Below are 16,801 nucleotides of genomic sequence, written 5' to 3'. Positions count from 1 at the left end.
CAAAATTATAGTTACACAAATGTCTGAAGTGAGCATGTGCTTGACAAAGATTTTGCTGAGGATGTGCAGATTCTAATTTAAGTGGGATTAAATTTATCAAGATTTCTGTTCTCTTATTGTTAAACTCTTATTGTGAGTACCAAGTGAAGTGAAAGAGTGTGTTAATATTTGTGAAAAGAGACCATACGCATAAGAACAGTTATCAAGCTCAACAGAAAAGTGATTGTGTGACTGATTACCATTGCTTTAAAAACTGCAAGCCAAGAAGACACTGCAAGCCACGAACATACATGGAATGACTGCTACTTAAACAAAGGCAGTCAAGAATACCCCAAACAGGATATCCAGATGAAAGGTTCATGTACTTCATGCTTAGGTGCAATGTGAGAAGATGTCAACATGATGTAGTGATGTAGTACACGCAGAAAGACATGACTCCAGAGTGTGCAAGAAGAGAAGAGTCATAAACAGATCCTACCCTGCACAGTGAGGACAGCTGAAGTCACCTGGCTGCCTGTATCGCATGAGTATTCCCCTGAGTCAGATCCTTGCAGTTTATAGATAACAAGCTCGACTATTGTCCCTTCTTGCTTCAGGTGATACTTGCCACTGGATACCAGCACCCTATTACCAAACCTCCAGACCACATTGGCTCCTGGTTTTGTGGTCTCACAGCAAAGGCTTGCAATTTCCCCTGTCTGTCTTTCAAGGTTCTGCAGCTGGGTTTTGAAAAGGATAGGCCGGGCTGCAGAAGGAAGTAGGGAAATGAAGAGATAAAAATGAGAAGAACCAAGAGAATTAAGTATGTCAGAGAAGTGGTAGTGATATTTTTGATCAAGTTCTAGTCTCGGAGGGATCTCATCAGTTGATTTCTAGTACTCATACCCTTCACAGCTAGTTGTGCAGTGCTTTGATGGTCACCAGTGTCACACGTGTAACTCCCAGAATCCTCTGGTTCTACATCATGGATTACCAGTGTGGCAATGTGTCCTGTCTGTTTAATTTCATACTTGGCACAAGGACAAAGACCAAGTTCTCCTTTCCTCCACTCCAAAGGAACACCAGGTTTAGAAACCTCACATTGTAGGGTGACATTGTCTCCCTCATCAGCCTTTAGGCTTTCCAGCTCCTTTGTAAATATAACTGGGGCAGCTGAGGGGCGAGAATAAAAAAAAACAGATTTGTATCCACTGAACAAAGTAAGGAATGGCAAAGGAGAAGTGAAGAATGAATAAACAAATCAAATGAAAGACTTCAAGGCAGAAAAGAGAGCATGAGATGATGGCATGGTCTTCATCCTACCCTTTACTGCAAGTGAGGCTGAGCTTATTGGGCCCTCTAAACAGCATGAGTAGCTTCCTGTGTCTCCAGGTGTCAAATAAAAGATCAGTAGCTCATAATTGAATCCTGATTGTTTCATCTGGTACTTTTCTCCAGAACTTAGGACTTGAGTCCCCTTTTTCCATTCGACAGGGAGTCCAGATTTAGAAAGCTCACAGTGCAGAGTAACACTACCGCCCTCCTTAGCCTCCTGGCTCTCCAGATGTCGAATCACAACGACTGGAAGAACTGGAGATCCAATATAAGATAATATAAAATAAAGGCGTTGGTGCATAGCGGTGGAAAAATAAAAATAAACATGAAAAAAATAAATTAAACAAGCAAACTGTTTTACTGCTTATTTGTATATATGTATACAGACATTCGCATTGCTCCCATTCAAAACAAGACAACCTTTCTCTAGTCTGTCAAACATATCTCTTAATTATTTCTATGTGGAGACAGCAACAGCCCAGAATACAGCAAATCTAGCATCCACAAGTGAAAACAAAGGGAGCAGAAACAAGCCAGAATACACAGCTCTGGTCTTAGAATTAATACAGAAATACTAGGTGTAATGATATCAATTAGACCTTAAGTATCAGCTTTGGTAAACACTGAGCAGTGCAAATCCAATAATAATAGTGGAATTCAAGATTAATGCAACAAAAGACGATGTTGGTAAACTGATAAATACCATGAAACACCATGATTTGCTTCAACTAAATGAAATTACCAATATGCAATTTGCAACTGGTCACCCAACAACAATAAAAAAAAAACAAATACGCCACAATGTTGACAAAACCCTGAAGACACAAAGATGCTATGCAGTATCACAACATGAACAGCGTAGATGTGTAGCGCTATGACAGTATGTGCTTAGAGAAAACTCCAGCACACAAGAAACCTGCTGAAAGGAACAGAACGGCATTTACACTCAGTGCAAACAGCGCTCGCAATGTTTCTTTCGAAATCCACCACATACCTTCAGCTCTCCTTTTAGATTCCTGCTTCTCAGTGTCAACTGTCAAAGTCATTGCTGAAGCTGGTAACTTCTGTGCTGTAACTGAAATTATGTGTAGACACGTAAAGTAGGTTTAAATTAATATTTCATAAACCGTAAGTCTTCAATTAGAATGAACGATGCAACAAATCAAAAGCTGCACAAGAGCCACAGAGTCCAAGACATCAAAATGCCATCATGTGTCTGCAACTGCCTGTGACAAAAGTGACTTTGAAGGAACAGACAGACAGCACAGTGACCAAGAGCCAACAAGACCCAATAGTAGCACAGTGACAAATGGAAATGAACAGAACCACATGGATAAGTACATTTCAGATAAAGTTAATGTACTATAATTCATAGTGAGATAACAGAATTGGAATCAATATGTTCCACAACACTGTTGGGCTCTAATGTAACATCACAGATGCTAATAATTAAGCCTGATGATATCTAAAACACAGCATACATAGAACAAACAGCCACAAAACTCATTTTTACAGTCTATTAATTCAGTGAGCATATGCTCTACTTCAGCAAAGTCTTAATGTCTTCTCCTAGTGCTGGAGAGTATCTGAATCTGAATCATACTGCATCATCAGTAAATGCATTCACTGACCTATGATGAAGCCACAAAATACTGTGCAAGTCACAGAATAACATATCTTAAGTGATACAACAACTGATAAATGTTATCTACGGCTGCTTACAAATCTCTTATTTGCTACAGTTTATTAATGATGTCACTCCCCACAAAGAAGCGGAAACATTTAATAGAAGCAACACACAAAGCCAATAAGAGAGAGACATAATCCTTCCATACCTCCTACTTGCTCTTTGGACCCCTGCTTTTGGATATCTTGTTTGGCATATATTCCAGCAGCAGTCTTCTCAGCTGGAGTGAAACATTTACATTAACCTTTGAAGACATTTGAAGACATCCAGCCAAATCCAGTAAAGCACTGTCACCTGTTTACAACTTGTTATCCTAAGAAATGTCAATATGATGAGTACCATATGTAGTGATAGTATAAATCTAAGCAAAATCTGTAAGAACCAAAAGCAAACAAAATCTATAAAGCAGCAAGAAAAACCAATCTCCAATAATCATGAGTCCTGCCATAGATATTCAAGCTCTCAGCATCAAGCCAACACAGTGCCAAAGTGCCGTCAAAATATTCAATATTCAATGCAGACAAATAGAACTGACAGAATAAAAACCTATATGAATTCTAACAAGAAAACAAAAGCCACCTTCTTTATAAATTTTAAACATTTGCAGACAGCATGGCATGCTTCATAAACAGTGAATCTTAAGTCTACTTTCTCTGTATTTGTTAGTTCTTTGGTTCAAGTATATTTTACTACAACCACCTTTACAGTACTGACAGATGCCACTGTAACAAAAAAACAACAACATATAAGCACACCTTCACCTCCCACTTTAAGCTCTTGGGAATCTCTCTCCATCTGCTGCTTGAGGAAATGCTGTTCAGGTGTATGTCCAGTAGATGGCAGTGTCACAGCTATGATGTTGAACACAGTATTAAACCACCACAATTTTGCCTTAGCACAGTTGTAACTATATGTAATAATACTTGAGTCTTATAATCAGTGAGTCCTAAAGGTTAAGAAAAAACTGATACAAACAAAGGCCTGTCTTCATACGACTACACCAGCCTCCATGCAACAAAGTAACCCAAAGACCACAGAAATCCATAGATATTAAGTATAATACTCATTATTCACAATTCACAATAATAGCACAACCGCGAATAAAAACAAATCATGACATTTGACAAAAAGACATTTAAACAGCTCCTGAAGCAACAAGCTACAATAGAAGCCAATTCATAACCTACAAGTTTCAGTGTGATAACGCCATCCAGCAGCCAAGACATGGAGTGACAGTTCATAGCTTCTAGCCATAAAGTGATGGATTGCACACAACAATTATGAACATGGGCTAAATAAACAAGCAAAGCTGACGGTTCTCAGAAAATTACCTTCGACTGTCTCATTTATCTCCTGCCTCTTGTGCTTATCTTTTGCAGCTATTGATGGAGCTTCAGGAATCTTAGCTGAAATGCAAGTACGATATGGAAATAAAAGTGATGTCTAAAACCTAACAGCAACAACCAGTTACATTGGGAGATGTGCAGTATTTAATATGGGCATCTGAAAACAGTCCATACTTTTATAGTTCAGCATTCCTATACAACACAAATGTGAAGGACAATGAATAATGACATTTAAGTAAATGCACATATTCTGCAAACAGTAAGCAACAACATCATTCAATAACATCGGTTCTATCAACAACATGCCAATAGCACAGCTGTCACAAATCCAATACTTATTTCTTTCTTCTATGTTTTACAGAAGCTGGTGTAGCTAAATATACTACATATAAAACACCAAAGAGCTGAGTATAAATTCCAAGTCAATCCCATTATCATACCTCAACAGCTTTTGATACAGCACTCGCACAGGCACACTACAAAATAATGCCACAAAGACATTTATCTTAAAGTGCATAAGCAACAATATACATGCCCAATTTAAGGGCAGGCTGCACTTGGCAACACAAAGGCTGTTAACAGACAAAGCACATAAAGCTGAATGTCAATCTAGGCTAGTGCCATCTTATATCCATACCTTCTACTGCTTCTTTGGTCTCCAGCCTCTTAGAATCCATTTTAGCAGCTGAAGAAGCTGACAGCTTCAGAGCTAAGTGAAAACAATTTAAATTAAATTAACTATGTTACACAAACCTGTATCATACCTGACCCCAAAAAGAAACTCATCATAACAACTAAACACTTAATGTCACCTTTCACAATTCAACATGAATTAATACCAACTGGCTTGTCTAATACAATAGACAGGAACTAATGGACCAGCATACAAACGATGTAACAGGTTGATGCTACTGCAATCAATACCACAATAAGACACATAAAAAGGAGAAGCAAGAAAGGTCTACTACAACCCCGATTCCAAAATGTTGGGACGCAGTGTAAAATCTACTTAAAAAGTGAATGCAAGAAATTGAAAAGCTCATAGTAGAACAGAGGAAACATCAAATGTTTACACTGACACAGTATATGTCCTTCTAAAAAAAATAATTAAATTATAATAAATAAAAATAATAATTTCTGAACTTATGACAGAAACACATTTCAAAAAGTGTTTACCACTGTGTAGCATCCCCACTTCTTGTACCAACAGTCTGTGAACTGACACTTGCTGGAGTTTAGGGAGTTGCTGTTCGTATGTCTCATTAACCCCAGACCATTTAAAATGAGCTTTAGCTTTACTGAGAAGACAGTGAAGTTACTGGATGATATTAATCTCTGAATCTCTTTACATCTGAGAGACTCTGACTGTTGCCAATTAACCTAATTAGTTACAAAATGTTATTCTAGATCTTCCTTGTTGATGATAGAAGTTATGAATATGAGGTCAAGAGCACACTGGAGAAAAACAGCCCAGGTAAAGACATCCAACCTGTTAATCCACCATTAGGTGAAGGAAATATTTTGTGAAGCTGATGTTAAGACTCACAAAGAAAGCTGACATGTTGTGAGTCAACAAAAAAAACAGAGACAACAGAAATACAGTGATAGAAATTTTCTAAAAGTTACAAATAATTTCCCCATTAACATTTTAAGTAAACTGGAATTAAATGTGAGCAATAAATGACATGCAGTGACAAAGATAAAATAAAAATTTAACAAGATAAAATGGAAGAAACAGATTTCAAACTGTTTCAATATTGTAAGGATGCATCTTAATATGCTGTTATGGTTCAAAATCCTCCTACCCTTGATCTTGAGGGTGGCTGTGGTCTTCTGGTCTCCACACACACACATGTAGTCTCCACTGTCTTCAGGAACCACTTTGGTGATCAGGAGTTCATTCACAGAGGCCTTCTGCTTCATATGGTACCTTTCTCCAGACTGAAGTACCCGTGTTCCCTTCTTCCACTCCACTGGGACTCCAGGTTTAGAGAGTTCACAACGAAGAGTTACACTGCCTCCCTCCTCAGCCTCCTGGCTTTCCAGCCTTTGTTTGAAGGTCACTGGTTGGGCTGATGGCACGTTACGAAATATTTTTTAAAAATGTATAATTCAAAAAACGGACAAAACATGACAAAAAGCATGATGTGTCATGCAGACTCAACAATACATGTGTTAACATATGTACATATGAAAACTCTGTTGCACAGAATTCTTCCAAAATGTTCCATGGCAAACTTCTTAGAAATCATGATCCTACCCTTTATGAGGAGACTGGCTGTGGTCTTCTGGTCTTCACACACACACATGTAGTCTCCACTGTCTTCAGGAACCACTTTGGTGATCAGGAGTTCATTCACAGAGGCCTTCTGCTTCATATGGTACCTTTCTCCAGACTGAAGTACCCGTGTTCCCTTCTTCCACTCCACTGGGACTCCAGGTTTAGAGAGCTCACAGGTCAAAGTAATGTCTGCTCCCTCCTCAGCTTCCTGGCTTTGCAACTTCTGTCTGAAGGTCACTGGTTGGGCTGAGCATTTATTAGCTGGTTAGCAGTCAGCAGTATGCCACAACATAAAATAAAAAAGTGGTACCAAAAAAGGACAAACGCTGACAAAATGTAATCAAGTATGACACATAAACTCCGAGACAAAAGCAGACACAGAATAAACAAAAAGCACAGACACACTCTACTAACAGTGTCATGCAGACTCAAATACTCACACAAATACTGTGTGGTAAAAATGTTACTCCAACTATGAAAATCCTTTTCCTACCCTTGATCTTGAGGGTGGCTGTGGTCTTCTGGTCTCCACACACACACATGTAGTCTCCACTGTCTTCAGGAACCACTTTGGTGATCAGGAGTTCATTCACAGAGGCCTTCTGCTTTATGTGGTACTTTTCTCCAGACTGAAGTACCCGTGTTCCCTTCTTCCACTCCACTGGGACTCCAGGTTTAGAGAGCTCACAACGAAGAGTTACACTGCCTCCCTCCTCAGCCTCCTGGCTTTCCAGCCTTTGTTTGAAGGTCACTGGTTGAGCTGATGCCACGTTACAAAATATTTTTTATAAATGTATAATTCAAAAAACGGACAAAACACAATAAATCGGTTTACATATGTACATATGAAAACTCTGTTGCACCGAATTCTTCCAAAATGTTCCATGGCAAACTTCTTAGAAATCATGATCCTACCCTTTATGAGGAGACTGGCTGTGGTCTTCTGGTCTTCACACACACACATGTAGTCTCCACTGTCTTCAGGAACCACTTTGGTGATCAGGAGTTCATTCACAGAGGCCTTCTGCTTCATATGGTACCTTTCTCCAGACTGAAGTACCCGTGTTCCCTTCTTCCACTCCACTGGGACTCCAGGTTTAGAGAGCTCACAGGTCAAAGTAATGTCTGCTCCCTCCTCAGCTTCCTGGCTTTGCAACCTCTGTCTGAAGGTCACTGGTTGGGCTGAGCATTTATTAGCTGGTTAGCAGTCAGCAGTATGCCACAACATAAAATAAAAAAGTGGTACCAAAAAAGGACAAACACTGACAAAATGTAATCAAGTATGACACGTAAACTCCGAGACAAAAGCAGACACAGAATAAACAAAAAGCACAGACACACTCTACTAACATTGTCATGCAGACTCAACTACAGAAAAACTGTGTAGTAAAAATGTTACTCAAACCAACTATGAAAATCCTTTTCCTACCCTTGATCTTGAGGGTGGCTGTGGTCTTCTGGTCTCCACACACACACATGTAGTCTCCACTGTCTTCAGGAACCACTTTGGTGATCAGGAGTTCATTCACAGAGGCCTTCTGCTTCATATGGTACCTTTCTCCAGACTGAAGTACCCGTGTTCCCTTCTTCCACTCCACTGGGACTCCAGGTTTAGAGAGCTCACAGGTCAAAGTAATGTCTGCTCCCTCCTCAGCTTCCTGGCTTTGCAACTTCTGTCTGAAGGTGACTGGTTGGGCTGAGCATTTATTAGCTGGTTAGCAGTCAGCAGTATGCCACAACATAAAATAAAAAAGTGGTACCAAAAAAGGACAAACGCTGACAAAATGTAATCAAGTATGACACGTAAACTCCGAGACAAAAGCAGACACAGAATAAACAAAAAGCACAGACACACTCTACTAACATTGTCATGCAGACTCAACTACAGAAAAACTGTGTAGTAAAAATGTTACTCAAACCAACTATGAAAATCCTTTTCCTACCCTTGATCTTGAGGGTGGCTGTGGTCTTCTGGTCTCCACACACACACATGTAGTCTCCACTGTCTTCAGGAACCACTTTGTTAATCAGGAGTTCATTCACAGAGGCCTTCTGCTTTATGTGGTACTTTTCTCCAGACTGAAGTACCCGTGTTCCCTTCATCCACTCCACTGGGACTCCAGGTTTAGAGAGCTCACAGGTCAAAGTAATGTCTGCTCCCTCCTCAGCCTCCTGGCTCTTTATCTTCTGTATAAAGGTCGGTGGTAATGCTGTACAACAAAATTTTCAATACACGTCAAAACAAGATGAATTAAATAATTTAACAAAAGTTTTACCAAAGTGGAACATTTTTGAGAAACAGATCATAACCACCATTTTGAACTTATTTTTCAAATATTTTCCTAAAGAAGATTTAATGATTCTATACCAGTAACTTTTCACAGTTACAATTGTGGTGTCCACACACACAAGAGTACTTTTCACCCATCTTCAATCTTTGAATCGTTAACCTGTCCCAAAGTTTACTCAGCTATGAACCCAGCAAGCACCCGTGTCAAAGGGGTCATTTCCAGACAATGCAAGAATAAACAATACAGCACTATATGTCCAACAGATTTGTACACCTTTTTAATACCAAACCTTATAAATACTGAAGCACAACATGTGGTTGTGATTTTACTATCCTTCAATATATGTTATATGTTTTACCAAGACAACAATGTACACCAAACTTATATACAAACACAGTTAAGTTCTTACCTTTGACTGTCACTTTTGCCATGCTCTTGGCAGTGCCCACATCACAAGTGTAGATATCAGTGTCTTTCTCCTCCAAGTTTTTGATGGTGAGAGTTAAGACCCTCTCTTTCTTGAACATCTCATATCGACCTCCAGTCTTGAGCTCTGTGTGACCTTTAAGCCATATCACAGTGGATGGAGTTTGTGCCGTCTCACACTGCAAGGTCACAGAGCTCTTCTCCTCTGCTTGGCTGTCCTTTAGTGCTTTAGTGAATGTATGGATTGGCTCTGTAGAAAGAGAGTAAACTTGTTACAATTACAGGCACATTTTGACATTATCAAATTTATATTTGGTTTCATAATATAAGATGAACCCAGAAATGATTCTATATTAAGTAAATATATGTCAGTGGGCAGGAAAAACTACATTAAGTCGTTTCTACATCTTACCCTTGATTTCAAGCTGGGCTTTAGTGGTTGCACCTCCAACAACTTCACAACTGTACTCTCCAGAGTCTTGAGCAGAGACATTATGGATTGTCAGCTTCATGACCTTATCTTCCTGAATGATGTCATATTTCTGGCTTTTTCTGATAGCTTTGCCTTCTTTGGCCCACTTTACAGTGGAACTAGCTTGTGCCACCTCACAGGTAAATACAGCGTCTTCCCCTTGAACAGCAGTAACCTTCTGTAGTCCTTTCGACACAGATGAAGCTTTTCCTGCAACAACAGATAACATGTTGGTTTCATCACAATATTTTTAATACTATAATTTTTTTGTAATTTTCTCAAAGTTTCTCAAAATATATAGAGATATAGAAAATATATAGTTTACCTTCAACTGTTAATGTTGCTTTAGAGCTCAGGCCTTTAATGTTAAAGACCACCTCACCAGCATCAGTACAGGTGACATCCTTGATAGTGAACATGTACTTGCGACCTTTACTGTTGACTTTGAAGCGGCCTCCATTTGAAATGATTTGGCCGTTAAGGGTCCAAGAGCATTCATCTGTGCTCTCATGAGACAAGATGCACTCAAAGCTGCATGTCTCTCCCTCATTCACCTCAGCTGACTTTAGCCATTTGGTAATACCAATGCCAATCTCTAAATTTGGGACATAAATCATAGAGTGGAGAAGATGCCAAACAAAGCTATAAGTATCATGTGGATCTATATGTATTACACTGTAAAACTGTGTATCTCAAAAAAATACCCACCTCTTACAGTAACCTTTGCTTTAGAAACTTCAGTTCCAAGATCACAACTATACTCCCCAGCATCATCTTTGTTTACGTCCTTGATGATAAGTCCCAAAGACTTGCCTGTGTGAAGGAGCTCATACTTTGGTCCAGCCTTCAAGACTTTACCTTCTTTTCTCCATGTGGGAGAAACCCTGGGCTTGGATGCCTCACATGCCAGAGTTATTATGCCTTTCTCCTCTCCAATGACATCATCTAGAGACTTGAGGAACACAGCACGCTTCTCTGCAGGGCAATTAGGCAAGTAAAAATTTAGAAACTTGGTTCCTCATTCTTTATTCAAGGCATCATTGTTTTGGGTGCTTGTAGATAAAGTGAGGAACAATTCTTACCTTTAACTTTAAGAGTGACTGACTCTTTCACTTTGCGCACTTGAAAGGTAATGGTCCCTCCATCCTGAGGTGCCAAGTTCTTCAGTCTGAGCTTGTGCACCTTTCCCTCATGAGTGATGGTGTTAACTTCATTAGTGAAGAGCACCCTGTCATTCAGAAGCCACTTTACCTCTTCATCTGCATAATTAATCTCACATGCGAACAATGCGTCACAGTCTTCATCAACCTCCGTGTCAGTCAAATGCTTGGAGATCTTAATTTCACGCACTAGACAGAAGATTCAAGAAAATTATTTTAGTTTGAAGATTACTTTATTCCAAAATCATTGTAAAACAGATGTGATATTTCAATGGGCCAATGAACAACTGTAATTTTTCCATGATATTTATAGGTGCATGCTGTACCTTCAACAGTAAGAGTCCCTTTGGTCTCAGCAGGTCCAGACTGACAACAGTATTCCCCGTTGTCTTCCTCAGTCAATTTCTGAATGGTAAGTTGAGCCCTTGTAGCATCTTGCTTCATATTATACTTGTCTGATGCTGGCAAAGGTACCTGGCCTTTGAACCAATTTATCTCTTTAGGTGATGCAGAGAACTTGCAAGTGAGTATGGCTGAACTTTTCTCCTTTGCCTTCACATCTTTGATGGGCTCTGCTATCTCAAGTGGACGCTCTAAATATTTATAAAACATTTTACAATTAGAACAACATAACTTCGCTGGACAGATCAGCCTATAGACGTTGTGCAAAATATAAAAAATTATAACCAACTACACTATAAACATTTACCTTTGACTGTGAGTTGGGCAAGAGATTTGCTCTTTCCAGCTGTAAACTGCACAGGTCCTGACATTGAAGCTTTGGTCTTTTTGAAAGTGAGACGGTGCAGAGTGCCCTCTTTTTCCATTTCAACATCTGCACTCTCCTGCACAGCGACTCCATTTAGAGTCCATACAGGAGGTTTCACCAATTCCATACTGATTTCAACTTCAAAAACAGCTGCGAATGGTTCTGTCACTTCTACTGAACTAAGCTCCCGCACAATGCTGATGGACTGCTCTAGAAATGACATGCAAAGAAAAAGGTTTCATTAGAAGACAACTACATGAAGTCATAAAATAAAAGTATTAGCAATTTACAGTTAAGTTCCCCACCAATGCTCTATCCTGGAGGCAGGCACTGTGTCAACAAATGCAAATCAAATTGCAAATCTAATACAAGTAATAAAGCCTCTATAAATTAGTAGGACAATCACATAGGTGTTTTCACCTCTGTGTGTTGTGTGGCCCTTTCTAGTGCAGCAATACAGCACATCTTTAATATATTCAACAATATTTTTGCACAAAAAATTATACTGTTTCTACGTTCCATGTTAATTCATTTACAGTAGTAGATTAATTTACAGTAGTAGCCAAGGAATAAATCATCATTATGTCCCCATGTTTCCCAGTAGTACAATACGTAACCATTTCAGGACAATTATCTCATGGACAAGGAGTGTGATGGCTTGCTTTATGTAGTATCTATATGTATTTATACAACTGCCAAAAACGTTGTCATGTCTCACTGTGTTACCTTCCACAAGCAGTTTACAGGATGTTTTGTCATCAGTGGCATCACAGGTATATGTGTCTTCATCCCCCGAGTCCACATCATTGATGGTGAGTTTCCGGTACACATCCTCACTTTTGATCTCATACTTGTTGTTGGGTTTGAGCTCCTTCTTATTCTTGTACCACTTTACCTTTGCACTGGCACGTGAGACTTGGCATTCAAGATGGCCACGATGCTTATACATCGCAATCTTATCCCTGAGTCTCTTCACAAACTTGACAGGCAATTCTACAGTAACAATAACACTGAATTAATGAAAACTTAAATTCTATAAAAAGACACTGAAGGCCAAAGCCTTGCCAAAGCACACAACATAAAAGGCAATGTTCTTAACTGAATGATGACTGTGATGTAATGGCAGATTCATGTTTTTGATATATCATAGTTCCATTTTTTCAAATGCTGACTAAGATCAGACATGACCACTGATCCTAGGAAACATACAGCATGCAGGTTGGTGTAACTCACAGCAAAAGCTAGTCTACTGAGAGCAAACAATGCCATTATTCGACAGTCTCACAGATTCTTACCTACAAGCGACTGAGAAAGAAAGCTATGACAAAACCTAAGTGTTTTGCAGAATTAATTGCATACTGTGACTATACCACTAAACCACTGAAGTGATAAGATTTCGGTACAAAATGCCATCATTTGTTTACCTTTCACTTTAAGTTCTGCAGCTGATGAGGCCTTTTCAGCTGTAAATTTAATCTCACCCATATCTTCGGGGGAAACAGACTTGAACAGCAGCACATAGGTTCTGCCTGAAATAGGATATACATTATATGTATATATTATATATATTCATTTAAGTCAAGAGTATTAACAAATATAATGTGCCTAAGATAATCACACACAAAAAAATTCTGATCTTTCATGTCTTTCTTGAGAGCAACCATAAAAAGTATGTGAACCCTTGGAATTAATTACTCGTTGACCCCCACCCTTGACAATTAATCTTCCCCCCAATTACCACAAGCTGACCATGCCCTGATGCAGCAAAGCAGGCCTAAATCATGATGTTTATTCCACCATACTTTACAGTTGGGATGTTTTTTTATGATGATATGCTGTGCCAATGTTTTACATACTGTGAACACAGATGTTAGCCAGTTCCAATGATGCCTTCGAATCTTCGAGTATTCTTCTTTCACTCAAAAGGTTTGTGTTTTTTGTCAGTTGAAGTAGCTCTAGTCCACTCCAAACAAATTTTCCTAACTTTTACTATCCCCCGACTCCAATGACCTTTTCTGAGGTCATTATTCAAATGGATCATATACTTTCCACTCGTACTGTGAGGTTTCAATGGTTGTTCTTAATGAAGACATGAAAGATCTGAGTTTCTTTTGTTGAGTTATTACTGTCACATTATATGTGTAAATATTCTTGACTTAGATGATTAGATATAGATAAATTCTATAAAACTGCACTAAGATCTTACCCTCTTGTCTCATCTTGATGTTGTCACTGACTTTGAGTTTGGTACCTCCTTTGAACCACTGGCAGTCCACTTCATTATGTGAGATTTCACAGACAAATGAAGCACTTTCCTTCTCCATCACCTCCACATCCTCCAGCCTCTTAATAATCTTGATATCTCTGGCTGCAGAGAAAATATTTGTAATATTTTTCTATTGTCAGAATTGATTGTAATATACAATATGCATATTTGTTAATTACCATGAACTGTAAGATTGGCAGATGTGTTATCATCAGTAGTGCGACAGATGTAAGTGCCTGCATCTTCAGGGGTGCATTTATGGATGACCAAAGTGCGTTTTCGACCTAAGGAATGGATGCCAAAGCTCTTCCCTGGTTTCAGTTCCATGTCATCCTGCAGATTTTTTTTTCAAAATGTTACATATGTATTTCTTATTTTATGTTGTTATATTACTTGAATTATGGGTAAATACTTTAACAGTAACCCAAACAATAATTTCTCACCTTGAACCATTTAACATCAGCATTTGTTCTGGACACTTCACATTCAAAAGTAACCTTCTCCTTTTCAGGAACACTGACATCCAAAATGGGTTTGGAGATCATAGCAGGGGGCTCTGTAAAATCAACAATCATTTGGGATAAAACATACTATATAGAATCTTAGTTGGCAAAGAGGTTACAGAACAAAAATGCAACTAGAAGCAGCCCTTACCTGTGATAATCAGTTTGCCAGAGGTATGGACTCCCTCTGCTTGGAAAACAATATTTCCTGCATCCTCACTCTTGAGATTGGATAATGTAAGGGCATGTTTCTTTCCCAGAGTTGTAATACGACAGTTTGCCCCGGACTTTAACTTGACCCCATCCCTTGTCCAGGAGCCTTCAACATCTGCCTGACTGAGTTCTACCTCAAGGGTTACGGTCTCTGTCTCATGTGCCTTGGTTTCTTTTAGGCCCGTTATTATTTGGGTCTTCTTCACTGAGGGAAGAGAAAATATTAACATCTTGACATGTAACACAAACTTCATACCCAAACAAGCCTTCAAAGGCCCTCTTTTTAACGTCAAGGCACTTATTGTGCTTTAATACCATAAATTCTCCCTTACAAAATGTGCATATGTATTAGTCTTACTCTCCACGGTGAGTTTGGCCTGAGTCTTGTCATCCAAAGTTTCACAGGAATAGATTCCACGATCAGCATACGTTACATTCTTGAAGACCAGAGCCTGTTTGGCTCCATCTACTCGAATCTCCACATTTCCTGTAGGCTGCAGAACTAAGCTGTTCTTCATCCACCTGACTTCATCCGATGCCTTACTGAGCTCCACCTCCAGCTTCACTTCACTCTGCTCCTCCACTGTTAGGTTTTCTAGCTTTTTCTTAAATGTCACAGGCTCATCTAAATGGAACGCAAGATACTGTTAAATGAATGCAGGAATGAGACACGCTTAAAAAAACAGTTATACTTACGTTGCACTTGTAGGATAGCTTTGCAGCTTTTGCCTTCTGCATCAACAGTAATCTCTCCAGCATCTTTTTGCATAACAGACGTGATGGTGAGAGAGTGACTGCTGCCACCATGCTCAATCTTATACTTAGGCCCAGCAGTGATGGGTATATTGTTATGGAACCACTTAACACTGACGTCCGCTGGAGTGACAGCACACTTGAAAATGGCTTCTTTTCCCTCCATTGCAGCCACATTGTTCAGTTTGTTGGTCAGCCTCACTAATCTGGGTGCTGAAAGCAATGAGTTACATCAAATGAAGCAGCCTGAAATTTTTTCCATGATCTGATTTGGAGTAATCAGTTATTTACCTTTGGAGGAAACTTTAGCAGAGGTCTTGTCGTTTCTACATTCACAGCTGTATTCTCCTTCATCTTCCTTAGTCATGCCAGTCACAGTGAGAACCCTCTTAGCACCATCTGTTCTGACACAGTGTCTGCCACCAGGTTTAATCTCACGGCCATTATGATGCCAGACAACATCTCCAGAGGCTTCATTTAGTTCACACATCAGGCTAAGTATACCCCCCAGCTCCACATCAACAGATTTTAAGGGGACAACAAACTTCAATGCTGAATCTGAAATGAAAACAGGATTTCATCATCAGCTAAATCTGCACTGTACAGGGATTATTAGAATATTAGAAACTTTTCTATGACCTACCTTTAACCTGAACTTTAAACTCTAATTTGTCATCAGCAGTTTGACAGGAGTATAATCCACTGTCTTTGGCTTCAGCAGATTTTACTATCAGCATACGGGAGCGGCCCTGCGTTTTCATTTCACACTTGCTGCCCTCCTTGAGCTCCACACTATCTCTAAACCACTTCACACTACCACTATCTGTGGTCAGTTCGGTGGTCAAAACAATGTTTTCACCTGCTTTGACTATGTAAGAGTCTTTCACAAATGTCTTCTGGAACTTGACAGCTTCATCTACCAGGAGTTAAGAAATACATTTCAGTGTTTTATAAAGTAAAGTATTTACTTTGTAGCAAAATTAACAAAATGTAAAATATATTTCACCTGTCATCTGCAGCTTAAATACCAACTTCTCTGTTCCGGCATTGCATGTGTACTCTCCAGCATCTTTTTTCTCCATATTCTCAATCACCAGCTCACGACTCTTGCCCCTTGACTCCATGTGGACTGCTTTGCTGGAAGTGAGGAGTTTGCCATCCTTGTACCACTTCACCTCTGTTTTCGATTCAGAAACCTCACAGCTCAGAGTGGCTTTCTGGGAAATAATGGCTTTCACTTCCGTCTGGACTGACTGCTTGTTGAAGAAGCTAGCTGGGGCATCTGCAGAAAAAATAAAAGTCAAAATCAGTTAACCCCAA

At 39.3% G+C, this 16,801-nt stretch overlaps 1 protein-coding gene across 1 annotated transcript in view; it reads right to left on the bottom strand.

Annotated features, from left to right (window-relative positions):
* The window catches only part of obscnb (obscurin, cytoskeletal calmodulin and titin-interacting RhoGEF b), a 56,404-nt gene that overhangs the window by 21,864 nt on the left and 17,739 nt on the right, over nt 1-16,801 (bottom strand). Inside the window, exons 18-46 of the mRNA XM_026375078.1 lie at nt 16,488-16,763; nt 16,125-16,397; nt 15,773-16,039; nt 15,425-15,694; nt 15,087-15,353; nt 14,667-14,933; nt 14,456-14,568; nt 14,192-14,345; nt 13,953-14,114; nt 13,171-13,275; nt 12,473-12,739; nt 11,687-11,956; nt 11,304-11,570; nt 10,900-11,166; nt 10,526-10,792; nt 10,143-10,412; nt 9,758-10,027; nt 9,329-9,595; nt 8,572-8,838; nt 8,058-8,324; nt 7,544-7,810; nt 7,122-7,388; nt 6,608-6,874; nt 6,153-6,419; nt 4,985-5,056; nt 3,757-3,852; nt 1,303-1,569; nt 886-1,152; nt 479-745 (exon numbers count right to left, since the gene is read on the bottom strand). Coding sequence (XP_026230863.1) covers nt 479-745; nt 886-1,152; nt 1,303-1,569; nt 3,757-3,852; nt 4,985-5,056; nt 6,153-6,419; nt 6,608-6,874; nt 7,122-7,388; nt 7,544-7,810; nt 8,058-8,324; nt 8,572-8,838; nt 9,329-9,595; nt 9,758-10,027; nt 10,143-10,412; nt 10,526-10,792; nt 10,900-11,166; nt 11,304-11,570; nt 11,687-11,956; nt 12,473-12,739; nt 13,171-13,275; nt 13,953-14,114; nt 14,192-14,345; nt 14,456-14,568; nt 14,667-14,933; nt 15,087-15,353; nt 15,425-15,694; nt 15,773-16,039; nt 16,125-16,397; nt 16,488-16,763 — 6,870 coding nt within the window. The remainder of the gene's footprint in view (nt 1-478; nt 746-885; nt 1,153-1,302; nt 1,570-3,756; nt 3,853-4,984; nt 5,057-6,152; nt 6,420-6,607; nt 6,875-7,121; nt 7,389-7,543; nt 7,811-8,057; nt 8,325-8,571; nt 8,839-9,328; nt 9,596-9,757; nt 10,028-10,142; nt 10,413-10,525; nt 10,793-10,899; nt 11,167-11,303; nt 11,571-11,686; nt 11,957-12,472; nt 12,740-13,170; nt 13,276-13,952; nt 14,115-14,191; nt 14,346-14,455; nt 14,569-14,666; nt 14,934-15,086; nt 15,354-15,424; nt 15,695-15,772; nt 16,040-16,124; nt 16,398-16,487; nt 16,764-16,801) is intronic.

Source organism: Anabas testudineus, chromosome 17 (assembly GCF_900324465.2).
Source record: "Anabas testudineus chromosome 17, fAnaTes1.2, whole genome shotgun sequence".
In the NCBI taxonomy this organism is placed as follows: domain Eukaryota; kingdom Metazoa; phylum Chordata; class Actinopteri; order Anabantiformes; family Anabantidae; genus Anabas; species Anabas testudineus.
This window is presented reverse-complemented; position numbering and strand designations above follow the sequence as displayed.